We start from the raw sequence: 20,871 nt of genomic DNA, 5'->3' as shown, positions 1-20,871 counted from the left end.
GTCCTTCATTCCAGTGAGATTGTGTAAGATAATATGTGAGTGAAAATTGGAATAAAAGTATAAGAATAAATGCATTGGTAATTGAGTAAGGTTGCAGACGAGGCATTCTCGTTCCTTCACTTTTTCGAGAAATCTTTTCTCACCTTGCGCTCGTCCACTACCTCGCCGGGCCGCAGCTTCCTATTCTCCTATGGACCAAATTCTTGTTTACTAGTGTGTTCTTGTCGGTTAAATGTGCCTGTAGTGTTGTGTGTGCATAGCTATGTGTATATAATGAAATATAAATATAATAAATAATATTATAAATATATGATCCTCGTGACGAATACATCTTCGTTAATGGCGAAGAATTAGACATTTTGAAGAGAACACCATCATCTTCGGACAATCTCCAAAACGTTGATATCGTAGATTTGATTTTTCATATTCCTTACTGAAATGTTTAACATGCTAACGAGGATTTTGTAACTCGTAAATGCTGCTTCTTGCCTTGTTCATCTTGGAATATTGTAGTTGGTTTGCTTTTGCATGTTTAGCTAATAAAGGACAGGCGTTGGAAGTGGAGCGAAGGTGGTTTGGTGCATCAGAAGCTGGGTACATGGACTTTTCACGAAACAGGTAGCTAATCTAAATTTCACGCTTTGCTGACACTAAAAATAACGCACACTCCTGACCTTCTAAAGACACTTTCACAGAAACTCGTTGGGACTTTACGTCTATGGATATCTATTTAGCTAATATCATCTTGGGTAGGATCGCTAAAAAAATCACGGATATTTCTACGGAACTCAGGAAAATAAAACTCAAAAAAATCTATAGCTAAAACCAGCTTTAGCTAGTGTCATCTACCTACTCGTTCACCTAGCTTCTTATATCAGCATTATTTCAACATTTCTTTAGGACCTACAAACGATATTCTTACAAGCTCATTTTACGCTTTCGATTTTTACTTTTGATGTATTTATTAATCGTTTAATTGGCTTTTTTAAAACTATCGAGAGAGACTAGCTTCTAAAACGCAAACAAACTTGAAAGAATATTCATTTGAAAGACAGACCTGATCTATTTCAAAACACGTTCAACTTCGTTAAAGATTTATTTCTTTACTAATTATAGGAGAAATATATTTTCAGCACTTAAAAAAAAAGAAAAAGAACATTAACGTGCGCGTAATGAATAATTCAAGCAAGAATAAGGACGCTCGTGAATCTAGATATTTATAGACTCGCTCAAGTCATTACTAGGTAAGTTTATCTGGCGTTTTGACAAAATGATCCTAATTATCGAAAAGTTTTCGATGAAACAAAGATCCGTTAACAGCTCCTCGTACCTGTCGTCTGATACTAATCGTTTTGAAGTAGATCATTCGGTCATGCGAATTTTAAAGAGGTGCAACAGTATCAAAATGATGATTTTACAAATGTTTTTTGACAAACGAAAATAATTTTAACCGTATTCGAATGTTAATTTAACGATAAGAAAAACAACTGTTGCACCTTTCAAGTCGGTCCTTTTTTTGTTGATTTTTTTTTTGATACGGCAGTCGATATACCTTGAGGATCAAATAAAAATCTTTTTCGTAACATACCTCGTCACTGATGATCAGGCTAGGTCTACGACCCAATTCTTCGGGTGGTATCAAAGAACCACGTCGACTTGTCGAACCACTGCCAGGTACCAAAGATCCTTTTCGACTTCCTGCAGGTGTTACGTCCTTAATAACTTCGATCTTTGGTGTTTCCGGTGCCTTGATTTCGGGTAACTTTGGCTGCAAGGATCAAACTAATTTTCACATTTGCTAAGATGCCGTGTAAATGCTCACGAATAAATTGTTCAAATAAATAATATCTAATTTTGTATTTTGCACCAAATGATCAAGTGTAAAAAGAGAGACAAACGATTATAATTTGTAATTAATCAAAATTCAAATTGTATCTTCCGTGATGAAAAAGTAATAGTCGAATTTCGCGATTGAATACGATCACGATCGTAAGACGATTACGACTGATCACTCTCGATTTCGATACGCTCAAAGCTCAGTTTGGAAAGGTGTCTCTCGATCCGAGAAACGAACGTAATAATACCCAAAAATAGCGCGATCAACGTTTTTCTCCATCCTCGATTTTCACGAGTGAAAGATCTACGCGAAGGGGTGTTAGTGCTAGTGGTGGTGGTGGTGGTGGTGACACGTTTCACGTCATTTGCCAAAAGAATTATCATCTCTGTCGCCCTTCCTCTCTCAAATTTTTCTTCACGTGGATGGAGAGGCACATTCATTGGTTGCCAAATCCAAAGGGAAACCGAAAGAAGGTAAAGGGGGGCATTCGTGTCTCGGATGATCATTAACTCTCTTACCAAAATCAAGTCGTTTTAATTGCAATTATTATATAGATGTATAAACGATAAGCGAGAGTATTTGTGAACGCGGCACGTTTACGCCCTTCGGATTTGTAAGATAAAATGGAAAATTATGACGAAGACGACAGGGAGGCTTTATTTTTTGGCAAACTCGTTTCAACAAACCAGGATTCTGTGTCACACGTAAACATATCGCATCTTTGACATAATATCCGTGTACTTTTATTCCATTTTATTGGATTCGATGGAATTTCGTTGCACTAAATGGAGGGAGGGCTAATTACGGAAAATGACCTTTGCTATGAAATTAGAGTACACTTGATACGCCTACGGGTATTAAAACATTCCTGCCTGGCCGTAAGATCTGCCAAGCTATAAATTTGATTCTTAAGATTTTAATCATCATTGAATTAAATACGCCTTTCGTGATCTAGTGGGAAGATTGTAAGACATTCTTTGTCTAAAATTGACGAAAGTGTTGAAATTGTTTTTGTCTTTTGAAACTCTAACTATTTTTGTTCTCTATAATATCTAGTAACCATTACCTTATTTGTTTATCATCTATTGTTAGAATAAAAAAAGTTTATTTCACTACTCACCTTAGATTCGAATTTCTACTCCGTGCGATCGTGAGAAAAAAAAGAAACATAGAAATAAAAAAGGAAATTAATTAGATTACATTCTTGCAACAAATTCTGAATAATTTTTATGTATAAATCTGTATGAATAATTTACCTGTGTCGTCGGTCTGTCCAGTTTTGTTTTCTCGCGTTTATCGCGTTCACCAAAATCGAATTCTTGCGGTTTTTCAAGTACCGGTCTCTCGTAATCAGGAATTTCTGGTAGCTCGTAACTGCTTTCCTTTGCCGCTTTTGCAGTTTTTCCTTTCTTTACTTCTAGCTTCTCTGCCTTTTCGACTTTCTATACGTTTCAAAATTCACAAAATCATACTTCATTTTTGATATATACACAATTATAAATAGGGGTAGAATAGTGTGTTAACCACGATAAGTATGATGCAAAGAATAGAAAGATAGAGAGAGCATTTCTGTTTAGATTATAAACGTAAAATTAATTACATTCAGAGAGGAAGTGTAAGTTGTACAATGTATTATTACGTAACCAGAAAGTTTAATCTTACCTTTTTTTCGGTCACGTTTTATTATTAATTAATTTGTAAGTTTGGAAAGTTTAAAATTGAGCAAGAAAAGAAAATAAACCCCTTGTATATTTGTGTGATATTGTGTTATTTACAGTTTCAACATATATTCGTTAAAATTTGATAGGAATATTCGTATTCCTAGAACAAGCTAGAGAAAATTAGATATATCAAAGCGGTAAAATGATATTTTGATAAACATATAGATCGTGTTTAGTAGATATTTTTGTAAGATACAGTGTATAACATAGAAAAGGTGTGTAACATATAGGATAAGTTGTGTCAGTATTAACTGACATCAAGAGGAAGACATAGAAAAAAGAGATAGTTGAGTCAATTGTAAGAACGGCTAAGAATTGCTGTGTGAGTCACAGAAAATATTTAGATCATTTTTTTAATTACAATAGAGGAAGAACAAATATGAAGAAGATAAGAAATATTCAGAGAGATCAATTTGTTTAGCACGAAAGGATTGATACGAAAGATAGAAAGAGATAGAGAAATAGATATGCTGAGATTCCTGTATACGAGGATACCTTCAACTCAATAGAGCCATTTGTAGCCTTCTGAGGCTTTGACGGATCTCTTGATACGGGTTTAAGTTGTATCATTTGAAAATGATCGCTTTTTACTTCTTGTTTCGGTGGTATACGTGGTTTTGGTTTTGGTTTTGGTTTTGCTTCAGTGGCTTCGATTTCCTTTGGCTGTATTTGAAATAGTGATAATTGCTAACGATATTTTACGATATATTATATTATATGTGTTTTTCTATGATTACCGATACTACATTTCCAATATTGTTAAGTAATGTGTATTCTACACGTTTTTTAATTTTAAATTATATATTATATGTATAACGGCAATAATGTATTCAAATTACCACTCGTAAAACATAATTACAACACTCACCTTTAGTTCGACTTTGTTCAAAGTTTTCTTCTCTTCTTCCAACTATAAAAAAGAGATAAAGTATTTTTATTGTAATATAATTGTCGTTTACACATTACGCATATCGTATAGATTAATATGTAATACGTTAATTATACATACTTTGGTAGTTTGTTTGAGACTGAGTTTCCTTTCTTGTTCTTCCTTCTGTAATCACACATAGACCGTTTTCATGAATAATTTATAAATACATAGTTATTATAAAAATAGCCTACATATCTAAAAGTACATTAGCAAATGTTGTTTTCTTCTGTTTTACTCTGTGCTGATTGTATAAGCGTATAATGAAATGTATTATCTGATTGTAATTTATGTTTGAATATAGAATGATAATTTATGTACCTTTGGTTCCTCGGGTTTGCCGAGTGTTTTAATTTTATCAACGGGTTCTTCCTTCTACAAATAAATTTCATTGTAATAATATCAATCTTGAAATATTTTATCGTTTGCTTGTAAAAGGTAGTAGTTTAATGTATTTAGTGTTTGTCATGTGTACCTTGGTTTCTTCTGGTTTTAGTGTTGCTTTTGGTTCCTCCTAAAAATGTATTTACTCTTTTTAATATAAGATATTTATATGTATATGTATTATGAAAGTATTATGAAATTACAAATGACTGAAATGACAATTAAATGGCATCACTGAAAAATAATGAAATGCGTTATGATATTATCGGTGCACGAAACGAACTTTATGTCATTTTTGTTTAGTGTGATTTTAATGTGTGTTGTTATTTGATGTGCTGTTACAATGCATGTAAATGAATGAATATATTGTAAGTGTTTATGTACCTTAGGTTTCGTGTCTCGTTTAGCAATAGCCGGTTTAAGTTCCTCTTTCTATAAAACATTATTGAAATATTATACGTGTCTAATGAAAAATCAATTAAAATATTTAATTTATGAATATTAAAGTTTAATTTTTATAATTATTTATAAAAACATTACACGCGCGCCTGTAGCAATGCAACCCTGTAGACACACTTTGAAAATGTTGCTTGCGAGCGCCAGCTGTTGAGACGGAATTTTTTTCTGCCCGGAAGATAGACAACCCGCAATACATGCGTGTATGAACAATTTAGATTGCAAAAATATTCCGTACAAGTAGATGGCAAGCAACATTTCCAAAGTTTGTCTGGAGGGTTGCATCTCTAAAGGCGCGTATTTTTATAATTATTAAATAATTATAAAATTATCTAATAACAATTCTAACTTGTGTGATCTGCACACATGATTTTTTTGTTTAACTAAGTGTTTTGTATAAATATAAAAAATAAAATTGTATATGGTGCGAGTGTACCTTAGGTTCTGTTGGTGTTTGCGAGTCAATTTTTTGTTTCGTGTCTTGTTTTATCTAGAAAAATACAAAAATGTTTACTCGAATAAAAAAATAATAAAATATAATGCACGTATCCTATTTGTTGAACATTTGGTATGTGTACCTTAGGTTTTTCCTTACTATCAACAGCTGTTATACTAGGTTTAGTTTCTGCGTCCTGAAAACACAAAGTTCTATCTAAGTATAATCGTATATTCAAATATACATATATTTAAATAAAACGTTTGTATTTGACAATCTAAAAAAAGTTTGGAAAATGTGTTTGCGAAAATGTGTATTATGTTCGTGTACCTTCATTTGATTCGTGGGTTTGGTCGAACGTGGTTTAGAAATAGTTTTGGAAGGTTCCTAAAATGGAAGAGTTTCATAATCATCTATGATACATGTGTATAATGTGAAAGTATATAAGTGTGAAATTATTTTGTAATACCTCGTCCTTTTTATCAAATTTGTCTGTGGGTGTTGTGATTTTTGGTGTAGATGTATCCTAAAATTATTCACAACGTATGTCAATGTATGTATTGTTATAAAATTATGTCTATTAATGTAACGAATATTATATATAATATATATATATATATATACTTTAACATCTCTAATTGGTTCGCGCGAGTTTATTTTTGATGTGTATTTTGGTGAATCCTAAAACATATTGCCTATGTTATAATTTTTCTAAGTATACGCGTTTAATACCAATTGTACGTGACTAATGTATTGTACCTTATCCTTTAAATTAGTTTTTTGCATTTGAGTTTCAGGCATAGTCTCCCATATATCCTAAAAGTTATGCATATTAAAATTAAAAAAATTATTCTGTCGTAAGTATGAAACGTGATTAAGTGTTATGTAAATGTCACGAGTATTGAATACCTCTATTTCATCCTCAGATTCTGGTTTATGTAATTGTATGGATGGTTTTGGCATGTTCTAAAATGCAATTCGTAATGTTTGATTAATAATTTTACATTATATGAATCATAAAATATAATATATGTTCTGACAGCGTGTATTGTGCCGTGTACCTGAGTTTTAGTTTGTCTTACAACCGGTGTATCTGATTTTATTGCCCATATATCCTAAAGGTATTTACATTAATATATAAATAACACGTAATAAACATAATTTATTGCATGTATTATCTCTAACTATGATGCATATCTTATACCTCAATTTCGTCGTCGTCGGATTTAGGTGTGTCTTGCTTGTAAGCCAATTTTGGGATATTCTAAAATTCAATTTGCGAATAATTTTTTTTTTTTTAATTTAATTCTTAAATTGTGATCGAATTTTTAGTAAATGTAAATTGCAAAAAATCTTATACCTCATCTTTTTTTCTATTGCTTTTTAATACGGGAGACTTAGAATCAGATTTTGGTGCCCATATATCCTACAATTTATCCAATTAAAAAAAAAGGAAATAAATATAAAAATAATGATGAATTAGTAAAATGCATTGAACCGAATTGCGTGTACCTCAATTTCATTATCGCGGTCGTTTTCGCGTGGTTTATTTTTCATTTCTGGAAAGTTTCGTGTGCGTATTGTGTGTTTCATGATTGGTTCCTCCTAAAAATAAATTTCATTTTAATTCACTTCCATGTGAACAAAAAATTATTCTATTGCCAATTAACGTTTTTTATAATTGTACCTTTTTATCGTCAATAGATCTTGGTAGTGTATCTCTGATTCGTGGAATTTGTGCAATTTCCTAAAAATCCGATTCAAATAACAAAAATAATATTTAAAAAAAAGAAAAAAACAGTTTTAATATATACGTGCAAATGTAAATGTAGAATATATGGTGTGATGTGTACCTGCGGTGTCTGATCATCACGATATGTGATAGGAGATTTTTTATATCCTATACTTGGTTCATCCTTCTAAAAAAAAAATTATCAAAAAATACACTACAGTGAAATATTGTACATATATATTTCTCATTTTATATATTCCTTTATAATGGTAGTATATTAATTATTAACAAATTGTTATATTCTCAAATATTACAAAATTCTTCTCTCGTCAAACATAAGAAGATAAAACATAAAAAAGAAAAACTTACCTAATTCTTGCAAAATAATATTAAAATATAAAAAAAATGTTAAAAATCTACGTTCTAATATCTATATTAAATATTGTTATTAACAAATTATTAACTGAGACAAATAATATCATAAGAAGAATGTTTTACCTTTTCGAGGGTAGTCTTTTTCTTTTCGAGGATCGAAGATCTTCTACTTTCCGTCTTGACTTCCTCTTCCGTCTGGAATAATTGAATATTCATTAACGTATAATATAACATATAGATTTAAACAAGAATTTTCGATTCCAATGAATGGTATTTGTATTTGTTGTATGTATGTATGTATATGTGTACCTGTTGTATAGAAACACGGCGTTGTGGTGACGAAGAACCATCTTCTGTTATCTGTACGTGCAATAAAAATATTGTGTATGACGTAGAATTGTTTTTTCACGAATTAAAAATGTAGTTAATGAATATCAAAGTAAATAAATGCTATAATAAAAAATATGTGATACCTTTTCTTGAGTCATAACCAGAGAACTTCGACGGCTTTCCGTTTTCATAGTTTCCACCTAAAACAACCATAAATTATATTTCAAAAATAATTCCTATATAAGTTTTGTACTCATGATTTATTTTTGTAATGTTGAAATGCATTGAATACCAACCCTGCTAATAGATTGTTTACGGCTACCAGGTTCAAGTTCTTTCTTCTTAATTATTTTCTTCTGTAAATAACATTAAATTTATAATGAATGTCTAATAAAAAATATATTATCTATAGTTGTACTTACTTCAGGCTCCTTTTTATCTTCAATCTTTTCGTCAGGTTTCTTCTAAAATATAAGAAATATAATAAATGATATTTAATAGGTTTCTTATATAGATAAATGTAATTAATAATAGATATGCAATTATTTTTTACCTTAATAGATTTTTTCTTCTCTTCGACCTTTTCTACGTTATTAAATGTTTCTTCTTCTTTCTGTATTTCATAAAACACATATGTTTATATTCAACGTCCACATTTTAATAAAGTGAAAATAAAATGAGAATGACAAACGATAAAACAATTTTATATCGTTTTAAAATTTGTAAGCATTCGTAAAGCTTCATTTTATTTTCACTTAATAAGTAGCATGCAGTTGAAGAATTGGAAAAACAAATTTAGGAAACTTGCACATATGATACACACTCAAAACCCAGCTTCCGTAAAAAAAAAGAATATAGGAAAATGTCAAATATTTCGATTATTTTAACTCGTTGTACATACATAAATAAGCAGCACTGAAAAATAAAATAAATGAAAAGTAAGCAATATATAAATATGTAAGTATGAAGAGCTGAAAAAATAACATGAAAAATCGTTAGTAAGCTAAAATATAAATGAAAGATTGCAGAAGCGATGCTCTGTAAGAATAGCTTAATAAGTATATGCCAACAATCATAAACGCACGTTATCTCGTTTATTTCTTCAATATCGTAAATAATATAAGCAGTAGCTGTAAATGTCATTTTTAGTTTTTAGCATAAATAAATAGCTGTAAAGATTTCTTTAAGCATAATTCGAGCGAATATAATACATTACCAAAAACCTGCTGTACGAGCTTTTACACTCACCTGTATAATCTCCATTTTCTGAAACAAAAGCATAACAATGTTTATTATATAATGATCGTTTAAAATAATAAGAAAATATAATCTAATCCCTAATTAAATAAATGAATCATTTTATAAAATATTGTTTGCTAAACTAATTTGCTTTTGCTATTTGTACATCACATGTAAGCATTGTAAAATAATAATTATTTAATTTGATCTTTTTAACTTTCATTGTAGTTTGAATAAGACAAACACAAAGGGTACAAACAATTATGGGTAAAATCGTAGGATTATATACACATCACAGGGACAAAATTACAAACCATGGATGATATACGTAATATATTATAAGACTGAAACATTCGTGTGTCTCTGTTCACATGTTCTTTTCCTATTTATTTCAAAAATCCTAATGTAAAATATTCTGTAATTATTAAAAAAAAAAAAGAAAAAAAAAAGAATAATTTAATCGTACCTTTTTTAGACTCGGACTGTCGATACCATTTGGTTTTGAATCCGGTATATCCTTAAAAAAAATCATTTAAAAAAATACAATTTGATGTTTTTGAAGTAAAGAATGCAAGAAGAAGATAGGCCATATATTTTCGAAGCGATAGTAAAGAATATATGAAAAAATAGAGTGAGAAATATAGAAAGATTAATAAAGAAATAAAGAAAGACATATAGTTGAGCGAAGTTCCAATAATACTGGCAAATTTCGAAATATCATAAAAAGTAAGAAAGTGTATGTGTTAAAAATCATGAGTAAGAGAGTGTATTTCGTTGTAATGTGTACCTCAATTTGTGAATAATTTTCTGATTCTGGCTCTTCGACAATCGGCTCGGTGATGCTGGATTCGATTACACTCACCACTTCATCATCTTCTTCTTCTTCTTCTATAGTTTCTTCGTTATAAAAATCATCATCGTCATCCTCATAATCGCTCCATACAGAACTTTTCACCTTTCGTGTCGTAAAACGATCAAGTTTTTCAACAGAGCCAGATTGTCTCAATGAAGAAAATAGAAACAGATTTTGCATATTCCGAATAATTATATAAATAATTTCAATAATTTATTGAATAAATAATGTGTCTGTTTCTAAGTTCTTCAATTATTGTTTAAAGTGTAATATGATGTTACGTTAGTTGTAACAAAAAACGAATACAAATTTAAGGAGACAGGGGATAGGGTGTAATACATAATTACAATGAATTCATGGAAACATAGGAAATGCAACACAAATTTATTTGGTTCTACCTTCTTTTCTTCTTCTATCTTTTCTTCTTTCTTTTCTTCCTTTTTCACTACCTTCTTCTCTTCCTTCTTTTCTTCTTTCTTTTCCTCCTTTTTCTCTTCTTTCTTTTCCACCTTTTTCTTCTTTTTCTCTTCCTCTTCCTCTTCTTTCTTTTCTTCCTCTTTCTTCTATAATATGGGAAAGGAAACGTGCATGCGACATAGTAAAGACATTTCATATGGGAATCATCTCACACGTGTATATATATGGGGGAAATTTTTCATTTTACAAACAAATAACAATTAACATATTTAAAAAGTTAACTCACGATAATTCATTCGTAACCAGAGGGATGAATTTTAATTACGTATTGAAAACAATATAGGAAACTTTTATAAACGGAGGTACGGATATAGAATAAATTACAATATTCATAATCCAAAACGTGTAGAAAGGGAAACCAAAGGATAGAACCTAACGCGTTCCAGATATATAATAATATAAAAATATATTTGTAATTACCCTGACGACAAGATGACACGATGATTCGTCTTTGCCATAATCGTTACTCACGACAACCCTATACGTGCCAGATAATTCTGTTGTAGCAGAAGTTATGGTCAATTTCATGTCTAAACCATTGAAAGATATCATGATATCTTTGGAAGCTTTCACCACTTGCGCGTTTCTATATAATGAAAAAAAATAAATGAATATTTTCATTGAACATCTAATTAATTGAATCTTTGTAAAATAAGTTAGAATGTATAATGATTAATTTACCTGTACCATGTGACTGTAACTTTACGATCTTGTTGTGCAAGACTCGCCACAAGTTCGATCGTTTTACCTTCCTCAATTGTCTACAAGTAATTTAATAATGATATAAAATACAAGTTTGTTAATAGTTTATAAAAATATTCTTTTAGCAAATATTTACCGCCGACTTGAGACCAGTGACAATTTGTGGTTTTTCACCTTCCTCAACTATTTCAGTAACTTCAACTACTTGTGACGTAGCTTCACCCTTTTCATTACGCGCTACCAATTTATATGTACCTTTGTCAGTCTTGGTCATTTGTTCGATTTCTAATTTAACAGCAAACTCTCCCTGTACATTTTTAAATTTATGATTAGAAAAGAAATTCATTTTAAATAATATTGATTTGATATTTATCAAATATATACTAAACAATACTAACTTCTCTAACTTGTTCAACATGTAATTTATGTCTACTGTCTTCCTTGACAGCTTGAGTTTCTTTGAACCACGTGCATTCTGGTGAAAATTTGGATAGCACGTGGCACTCCACTATTACGGTCTTTTTCTTTACAATTTTGATGACCTTCGGTTTTTCTTTAATTACAGGTATAACTAAAAAGAGGAAGAAAAGCAAAATATATATATTAAGTATCTAGGTAAAACAACGAACATGCATTATGCATATAACGAGGAACGATTATTAAACTTACTTTCAACGTTCAATGTTAAATTGGCATTAAGTTCTCCTAGAGCATTTTTGATATTACATTTGTAAAGACCAGAATCCTCAGGACCAGGATCGTTCAGTGACAATTTGATGTAATAAATATCTTCTTTTTCTTTAACGATACTGATTGAAATCTTGGACGATTCTTTTACAACTTTTCCAGCATGGGTCCAAACTATTTCTGGTTTTGGATTTGCTTTCACTTTGCAATCCATAATGACCAATTTACCTTGATTTTGTGATTGTATTCGTGGTTTTTCCACGAAACTTGGACCATCCCCTTCTGGTTCGGGCTCGGCTTCGATATTTAGATTTAGATTGGCGTTACTTTCGCCGAATTCGTTTTGCACGTGACACCTGTAAGTACCACCGTCTGGTGCCGCAGGATCCTACAAGTTGCATATATAATATTAATTATGTATGAGTCAAAAAAAAGAGGTAAGGTGATGAAAAGTTGGTGACAAAGGTGACAAAAAGATGAAAAGTTTCTGACCTTAATTTCTAATATGAGCTCGTAAATGTCTTCTTCGACCGTTTTCGTCTTAATCGAAATTTTCGATGATTCTTTGACTACGTTGGCGCCACGGAACCATGTGACTTCTGGCTTCGGTTTAGCCTTACATTTGCACTTCATTGTGATTAAGGTTCCACTTTCGTTCGGAATGATACGTGGCTTCTCGATGAACGACGGCGCGAAACCCGCACTCTCTTCTGTATCTTGGAAAGATCCATGGTTAGATATACTTTCTAAACGTTATCCGTTAATTCCGGATTTTTACTTTTATATACCGGAATCAAATAAATCAAAAATGATTTTGACGTTAGATGTTAAGCACATTTACAAAGGGAGACCTAAATTGATGATACAGGTACAATACAAGTATTCTATCAACTTGGCTATCCCCTTGTTAGTTACGAAGCCGTTATACAAGGACTTTATTAAGTTTCGATTTGCATTTTCATTTACTCACCTTTAAATACGATTTAAAATATTATATATACATTGAAAGAACGACATATAATGAGAAATATTTGAACGTGCAGAAATATAATATAGGATCGGATAGAAAAAAAAATAAAACCCCTGACCACAGAAAGAAATCTCGCGACGTAGTCAAAATTGATGATTCGCGAACATGCAATTGAAAAAAAAAAAACAAGGAGATTCGTTCCTCCGTTTGCCCGTTATCCATGCGTACGTGTGGATTTTCGAAATGGCCCTTTCGCAAAGAGCCTTCGACTTGCCTTGGAAATTCAAAGAGATGTTGGCGTTACTTTCGCCAAAGTTGTTAAACGCGTTGCAACGATAATTTCCGCCGTCCGCCTTGGTAGGATTCATGATCTCTAAGGTGAGGAGATAGGTGTCCTTGCCAGTTGCTTTGCGTGACATCTTGACGCGACGACTGTCGGTTATAGCTTTTTGTCCTTGATACCAAGTTATATCTGGTACCGGATATGCCTCTAAGATGCACTCCATTATCAAAATGTCTCCTTCCTGACGAATCGTTGGTTTCTTCGGGAATCGTGGTGGCTTACCGTCCGGTATTCTGCGTAAATTCACATTTCAGACAAACCAATTCCCTAGAAACCGAGTTTGCTATCCTCGGGACAAACGATACGATCTTCCGATTTTATTTTCACCGACGAGAATCTTCATCGCGCTGCTTTAGTTGCTACGTTTTAAACGTAAATGGTAAAGGTAAAGGTAAAATTTAGCAGTAAAAGGATTAAATGATCAAGAAAGAGAAGAAACTTTAACAACTGCAGCGCGATGAAGATGTGTAGATAAATTACGACACGCGCATATCGACGTTCGTTTGACGCTTTATAAAACTTTCAATGCGTACTTGAGCTTGTCGCCACCCTCGAAGTTCAAATTAATAGTTGCAACACCCTGGCCGTGTTTGTTCTTAGCCACGGCCCTGTACTCGCCGGCGTCCTCTTTTGCTACGTTGTCGATCCTTAGCCGAACGAGATGATATAGCTTCTGATCGAGTTCTAACGACATCTTGTATCTTCCTCCTTCTCTGACTTCATCGCTACCGTGGTACCTGTATTTTTTTTGTTTTTTTTTTTGACACGTTACGCGCCATTTTTATATTGTCATTCGATTTTATACATGTAATTTTATAATAATTTCTTAACAGATCGTACTAACTTTTTTCCGCATGCATGATCGAATGAAACTAAATCCCTTACCACTTAACACTCGGTTTTGGATCGCCGGCTAACCGGCATTCAAAGGTGATGGTGTTACCGTCATCTGATTGTCTTATTACCGGTCGTTCGGTGAAAGTCGGTTTAATACCGTCTTCCGGTACAGGTGCCTCATCGCCTATTTTATCACAAACGTTGCAAAACGTTGTTGAACATTTATTTCATTAATCATTTATCATCTTTTTTTTAAATTATTATACGCTCGACCTTTTATCGTACGACCAGGAGTCACGTATCGATTCGGCTTATAACTATGTATACCTAAATGTTGTCTAACAGATTTTGTACGATTTACATCAGTCAGCTCAACGCACAATCTTCTATAAAACGCACATAACCAGTAGTACAAATCGTTGAATACAAAGTTGTAGAAAATAAACTCTTGCCTATCTAACCGACATCTTATAGTTTAGGTTGCTTGCATTTTTCGAAAACTTCATTTAACGCAGCTTGATGATTATTCTCTCCTTCGAAACGTCATACGAAAATGCAATCGCAAAACGAAGTTGCCTCGCAAAATTATGATGCTCATAATAAATATACAATTAATGTACATATTGTCAAAGTTATTATTTCTTAACAAACGCTCTGATGAAAAATGAATAAAGTAGCGTACACACAAGTAAAAAACGTAAATGTCTATTATGCTATTTACAATATTAGAAGTTTGTATAAGTTAAGTTTGGATATAATTTGAATGATATTATATTTTTATATGTACGTGTTGTGTATGTATATATGTTGTACCCAAAAAAAAGCAATTTTTCAAAGTTGTGTGTATGTGAGCTTTGTTTTTATTATAGATTTAATGATCGTCATACGAATATGACACACGACACAAACACGACTAATCGAAAAATATCACTGCAGCAACCTAACGAAGCGTCAGTATAAGGCGTAATTGACGATCGTATCTTGCACGCTTTCTTATAGTTATCAATAAAATTATAATTATTCTCTTCACTTTGAAATAATAATTATAGTTGGTATTTTTGTTAAATAAGAAAGTGTTCGTTCAAGATATGATCGAATATAAACATAATTTAAAGCAAAGTGTTACGTTATATAGATTAATTCTTATCTGCGATCTACATTGTAATGATGAAAATTTGTCCACAAACGATGTTTTTCATGACGTTTAGTTGATTAAATTAAATGTGGGCTGTATATCGTGGCTCAATCGAGCCGACATCGATACGTGCTCTTAGCTCAACAGCTGTTTGCTTACGATAAAGATAAATTAAAAAATAAAATGTTTAAAGTCAATTATTATTACTAATTATTATGCTAGAATTAAAAGGAAAACAAAACAGAAAAGAAAAAGAAAGAAATAGAATAGACAAAAAAAAAAGAATGAATAAAAGGTGACTGTTACTTTATATTTGTGAAGAGGATTTGATAATAGATAAAATTGTAAAAGATAATGAATAATCAAATGTGTTGGAATTGTCGATATACATCCCCGAGTAAATGTAAGAATGAAATGAAATGAAATGAAAGTAGTAAAAAGCCTAGTATCCAGATTACACCTTTCTTTTCAACATTCCTAAGAAGGAAAATTTCTATTATGTTGAAATATGAAAGTGTGGAGACCGGTGTAAAGTGGATCTTAACTATGTTTTTAATTACGTAGCAAATAAGGTATATATCATTTAAACACTTACTATCGAAATTTAAGGAAATGGTTGCATTGGACTCGCCAAGCTCGTTTTTCGCTGTGACCTTGTATTTGCCAGCATCCTCTACGGTCACGTTTTTTATTTCCAGCGTAGCGAAGTAGGAATGACCATCTTTGTCGACGGTTAACTGCATTGGCCGAACGTTCCAGTTATCATAATGTTTAGATTATCGAATGATCAAAAAAGTCTTACCTTGTGTCTTGACGAATCTTTAACCGGATTTCCATTATGAAACCACATAACTTTCGGCGTGGGATCAGCGGTAATGCGACATTCGAAAAGTAATCGTTTACCATCATCTTCTTGCCTAATTGCAGGTTTTTTCGCAAAAGTTGGTGCAATGCCATCGATTTGTCTGTAACAAATAACAAGTTTCTATCTCGTTGAAAAAAAAATGAACACTTGTTAAATAATTGATAGATTGTAATGCGAGAAACACAAGTTACATCCAAATTTCACACACGACGAGCAATTCGTTAACGTGTCACTCGTTCTTTTTTTACGAATCATACATATGTCAGCCATGAAATTTCTCAGAGCTTTTTATAACATTACTTTTAACAGTCGTTTAAAAATTTTACAGTCCATTAATTTTACCTTACGAGATGAAAGCACAAAATTTTAATCGTAAAAATCGCAAGTAACAGAAATATCAGTGCATAAGTACAAAGTATCGTTGTGTATTATCGCGGAAGTGCTGGCAAAGTGGTTACCGGATAATGGAGAAGAGTTGTCTTATGATGTTACATAGATGCTAAGCCAGTAGAAAATTTATCGCAATTTTCTCACATCGTTGCCAAAAATAGTTGACGTTTTGTTTAGCCTAGCAGCTCAAGTAGTTTTATGTAACTCCGTTGATAACTCTTAGCATTCCTTCTAAAGACGGTACCACGTAAGAGACGTTACAATGCATGTTTCAATTTCTCATCGAGTTCAATGAACCCTCGATCATCAATCGAGGTCTCACTTGCTTCGCAATAATGACAAAAATATCTACTTTAAAAATAAAAATCATTGTCACATTTTTAGTTTCCAATGAACTTTGAAACTATCGAACCGATCTTAATGAAATTTTATTTTATATGATTTTTTTCAACTTATTATAATTTAACGTGACAAAATGCGTTTGCCAAAGTTACAAATAATCGAATAAAAATGACAAAACATGTGTTGTATCATTGAACGTTAAAATGGAAGTTGACTTTCTTCGAATTAAAAACTATTCCGACAACGTATCCTATCGATCTTTGGGCTACTCGATGAGTTTGGAAAGCAAGTGCATTAGCCTGAGCGAGAAACACGTTGTAGCTAAGTTTAGCTTAGAACTAGGCTGCAGCTGTTTCGTTCGGCTTTCTCAAGCACTGATCGGTAAATTCTCTCCTTAAGCGATTGCAGGTATCGATATATTATAATACATTGCTTTTTAATATAACTTCTTTTTTTTTCATGTGAAAAAATGTTTATACGATCTAAGATATATTATATATTGAAAAAAAAGAAGAAAAAAATGATTCCTCGTCCAGATGGGAAAGCACCTCGCTGACCGACCCAATTTCATTTTACGGATTCGTATAAATGTTTGCGTTGAGATTTCAGATTTACAACGGTTGAAAAATAAGTTGGCCATTTGGATGTACGTTAGAGAAGAAATCGTTGAAAATTTTTTGCTATAATATTATAACTGTTTACAATTTCTATATAAGACGATTACCAGAATCTCAGATCGTTAAAATGACGCAGATACGTCACTACTAGTTTCACTTCTATTTCCGCATACTACGGGTTTCTAAGTAAATGTATATTCGTTTACATTAGCCAGAGACAGATGTAAAAGTTGAAGTTTGGAGTAGCATTCTTATCGGGATTCGTTTGAATATTGCCGAAAGTGTATCCACAAAAATAGAATAGTTACATACCAAGAAAGTTATTTTTGTTTGTAAGCTTTTCTCGCCCTATCTAATCTAATTAGATATGTTCGATCTTTATCCGATAAAATTGCATAAAACGCAAAGTATGATTTCGGGTTGCGTGCAAAAAGGTTAATAAATGAAACACGCGAATTAGGAGCACACACCAGAAGCAACTTGAATCATTTCTAACGATTAGTAATCTCGAGTTTAGCTCGTTAATCTGCAATAGAAGCACTCACCCCCTTATTAATGGTTGCTCAGCAGCTAGAACGAAAAAAGTAAAAGAAGCGTCATATACGCGATATATTACACTTTGCAAAAAAAAAAATAATTATGAAAATAATATATAATGAAATGAAAGAAGCGATAAATGAAAAAGCGTAAAGCTAACTCAAACAACAAAAAGAGCCTGGAGACAAATTTATTATTCTATTGAACGCAACTTACTTCTCCCTAGGCTCATCCACAGCTGAAAAATACAATGTGAGCATTTACGACTGATCATTCATTGAGAATGACGAATAAACGTTTAGGATAGTCGAATATGATCGAGAAAATAATAATGGGGAAAATGAAATGGAATCGTGCGTTTCGTCAAAGGTTTATCGATCTAATTTCAAAATAAGTGTTCGTATTTGGAGCGAAAATTTTAATTCGTGATCCACCGTGTAGATTTGTCAGATAAAAATAAACCTTGGAACAAAAGGCACGAGCGCATCGTCGTAAAGTGCGAAGTAAAACGGTGCGTGGACTTACGACTGAAGTTCAGGTTGATAGACGCCGCGACCTCGCCCATTTTGTTCTTGGCTTTGACCTTATACAAGCCTGCGTCTGTCTCGATGACGTCATCGAGTTCGAGCACGACAAGGAACTTGTTCGTCCCAACGCTTTGCATTTTAAAATTTGTCCTGTCATCTTCCTTCAGTTCGGTTTCACCGCGGAACCAAGATATCTCAGGTTTCGGTGCACTGACCAGCTGACACTCGAATATCAGCCTGTTCCCGTCGTCCTCCTGCCGAAGCTGGGGCTTTTGGGTGAAGCTCGGTGCGAAATCGTCGGCGACCCCCATGTTTACGGGGCGCCCGTGTTCCTTTCAACTACCCGCTGCTACGCAAAGGGTTGTACTTTACTTGTCTTTGAATTAAACCTCACTCGCCAGCTCCTCCTCCTCCTCCTCCTCCTCCTTCTTTTACTCCTCCTACTTCTTCTCTTTTTGCTCTGGGATTTATTTTATCCTAGAACCAAGGATACCGACCTGCGGTATCACCATCCAATCTTTCTTCTCAGTCACCCCTTTTCAGGACCTGCATATAGAATCGACGAGTTATTATCAGCTCTGTATGTTCTGTAGCATTGGAAGTTAGTCGAGCGTGATAAACGCTGAATTTTCGTGGAATCCGTTACTCCGAACATATTTTCCAAGATACCCAAGGTTATAGGATGACGTAAGATCTCTATTATTAAAACAACTCTTGGCTCGAAAATAGGTGGACTGGTTATCTTGATAATCGGTTATTATGTTTGGCATATGCCTCTATAAACGTGGATAATTTACAGAAATCTGAACGGTCTCTAACCGCCTTATGGTAGTTACATCCTTTACTAAAAGTTTATACTTTTATTTTGTCGCTAAACGATATTCTTATCGTGCAATGAAATCATTTGTTTAACAAATAAATCATCGGTTCGTAACAGATGTAATCTATAAAGTATATTGCAATGATTCCAAACATCTATCGGATGTTAGAAAAAAAGAAAAAACAAGAAAAAAAATCATGTTCCTACCCGATTGAGACTTGGAAACAGTTCAGGTCATAAAACTGAAATAACGCTACAACCTTCAAAAAATTTTAAATATAAGCAAGAGATGGTGAGGGGTAGGAAGAGGTTTGAATGAAGAGGAAAGACTACCTCGACGTAATATTTAAATTAACACATTTTCATTTCTATTTGGAATGAAATTATCGAACGACACTTGTTCGACAATGCGAAGAAATCAAATTTTAATTAGAATTCCAGAAGGAGAATTGAAAAGATGCACGAGTGAAATACATGACTATAAATTTGGTTTAGCAAAAGGGGAGAAGCAAGTGTTGTTACAACGTCACGGTAAGACTTGGCATTTAGCCCTAAAGCATTCTCGAGATTGCTACTCTTCGTAATTGCCATTCGCATTCCACCCTTCTGCAGCCTGATTTTCTTCAATCACTAATTCGTCGCTTCAATTATAATTTATCATCAATTATAATAAACATACGTTAAATACGATCGAGAAAATATTCTAATAACTACGTAAACGTATAGAAACTAACAATTATTTTTATAAAAGACGTTCATAAAAAAAAAACAATAATTTTATTGAACGACAAAATAAAAAATTCATATCTTGATCTTTTATTTTTTTTTTCTAAAAGATAAATTTTTAACCGAATCAAGCGAAAGCTATAAAGTTTCGTTCTATTACGATAACACTATATCCAAAATAATTCATTGATGGAAAGACTGTAAGCAACATGTGTGTCGACCTTAAAGTTCCTTGCTCTTTGTCGGAGACATACTTTTGACAGAACAGTCTTATGTGTGCCAAGTAAAGCAGAGAATGACCGAACATCGGAAAAAAAGACGTCTTGAAAATATAAGAATTAAAAATATAACTTGCACAATTTAAATCACAGAACCATCGATTTTAGTTGATTACTTTTAAACGCGTTATGCGAGTATATGAAAATATATGTTCATTAAAGTTGTCACAACGTTGGTTAGTGAATGATTAAAATACGACAAAGGACTATGACTTTATAAAGTATGCAGATAGATATCGACGCTTATTGATCTCAAGGGGTACGATGATCTAATATGACAATTAAAAACAATTAGTCATCGAGTGGGCTTGAAATTAGGTGACTTCA

The 20,871-nt window shown here is 32.5% G+C and overlaps 1 protein-coding gene across 1 annotated transcript in view; it reads right to left on the bottom strand.

Annotated features, from left to right (window-relative positions):
- bent (projectin protein bent) overlaps window positions 1–20,871 on the bottom strand; it is a 62,427-nt gene that overhangs the window by 39,460 nt on the left and 2,096 nt on the right. The window contains 44 exon segments of the mRNA XM_089173233.1: window positions 1,589–1,768; window positions 2,958–2,972; window positions 3,094–3,279; window positions 4,054–4,221; window positions 4,427–4,468; window positions 4,568–4,612; window positions 4,808–4,861; window positions 4,962–5,000; window positions 5,255–5,302; window positions 5,763–5,816; window positions 5,905–5,958; window positions 6,093–6,149; window positions 6,232–6,288; window positions 6,387–6,443; window positions 6,522–6,578; window positions 6,672–6,728; window positions 6,824–6,877; window positions 6,967–7,026; window positions 7,123–7,188; window positions 7,275–7,367; window positions 7,450–7,509; window positions 7,616–7,681; window positions 7,993–8,064; window positions 8,179–8,229; window positions 8,343–8,399; window positions 8,496–8,555; window positions 8,622–8,663; window positions 8,753–8,812; window positions 9,448–9,465; window positions 9,905–9,955; window positions 10,690–10,854; window positions 11,189–11,354; window positions 11,450–11,529; window positions 11,607–11,777; window positions 11,869–12,041; window positions 12,140–12,545; window positions 12,650–12,867; window positions 13,402–13,703; window positions 14,004–14,207; window positions 14,356–14,491; window positions 16,038–16,179; window positions 16,245–16,407; window positions 18,410–18,431; window positions 18,719–19,266. Coding sequence (XP_089029359.1) covers window positions 1,589–1,768; window positions 2,958–2,972; window positions 3,094–3,279; window positions 4,054–4,221; window positions 4,427–4,468; window positions 4,568–4,612; window positions 4,808–4,861; window positions 4,962–5,000; window positions 5,255–5,302; window positions 5,763–5,816; window positions 5,905–5,958; window positions 6,093–6,149; window positions 6,232–6,288; window positions 6,387–6,443; window positions 6,522–6,578; window positions 6,672–6,728; window positions 6,824–6,877; window positions 6,967–7,026; window positions 7,123–7,188; window positions 7,275–7,367; window positions 7,450–7,509; window positions 7,616–7,681; window positions 7,993–8,064; window positions 8,179–8,229; window positions 8,343–8,399; window positions 8,496–8,555; window positions 8,622–8,663; window positions 8,753–8,812; window positions 9,448–9,465; window positions 9,905–9,955; window positions 10,690–10,854; window positions 11,189–11,354; window positions 11,450–11,529; window positions 11,607–11,777; window positions 11,869–12,041; window positions 12,140–12,545; window positions 12,650–12,867; window positions 13,402–13,703; window positions 14,004–14,207; window positions 14,356–14,491; window positions 16,038–16,179; window positions 16,245–16,407; window positions 18,410–18,431; window positions 18,719–19,031 — 4,641 coding nt within the window. The 5' untranslated portion in view covers window positions 19,032–19,266.

The sequence above is a fragment of the Polistes dominula genome, unplaced genomic scaffold (genome assembly GCF_049000335.1).
Source record: "Polistes dominula isolate Pdom_NZ unplaced genomic scaffold, Pdom_raw_medaka scaffold_35, whole genome shotgun sequence".
NCBI lineage: Eukaryota > Metazoa > Arthropoda > Insecta > Hymenoptera > Vespidae > Polistes > Polistes dominula.
The sequence above is the reverse complement of the archived record's forward strand: the minus strand, read 5'-3'. Positions and strand labels throughout refer to the sequence as shown.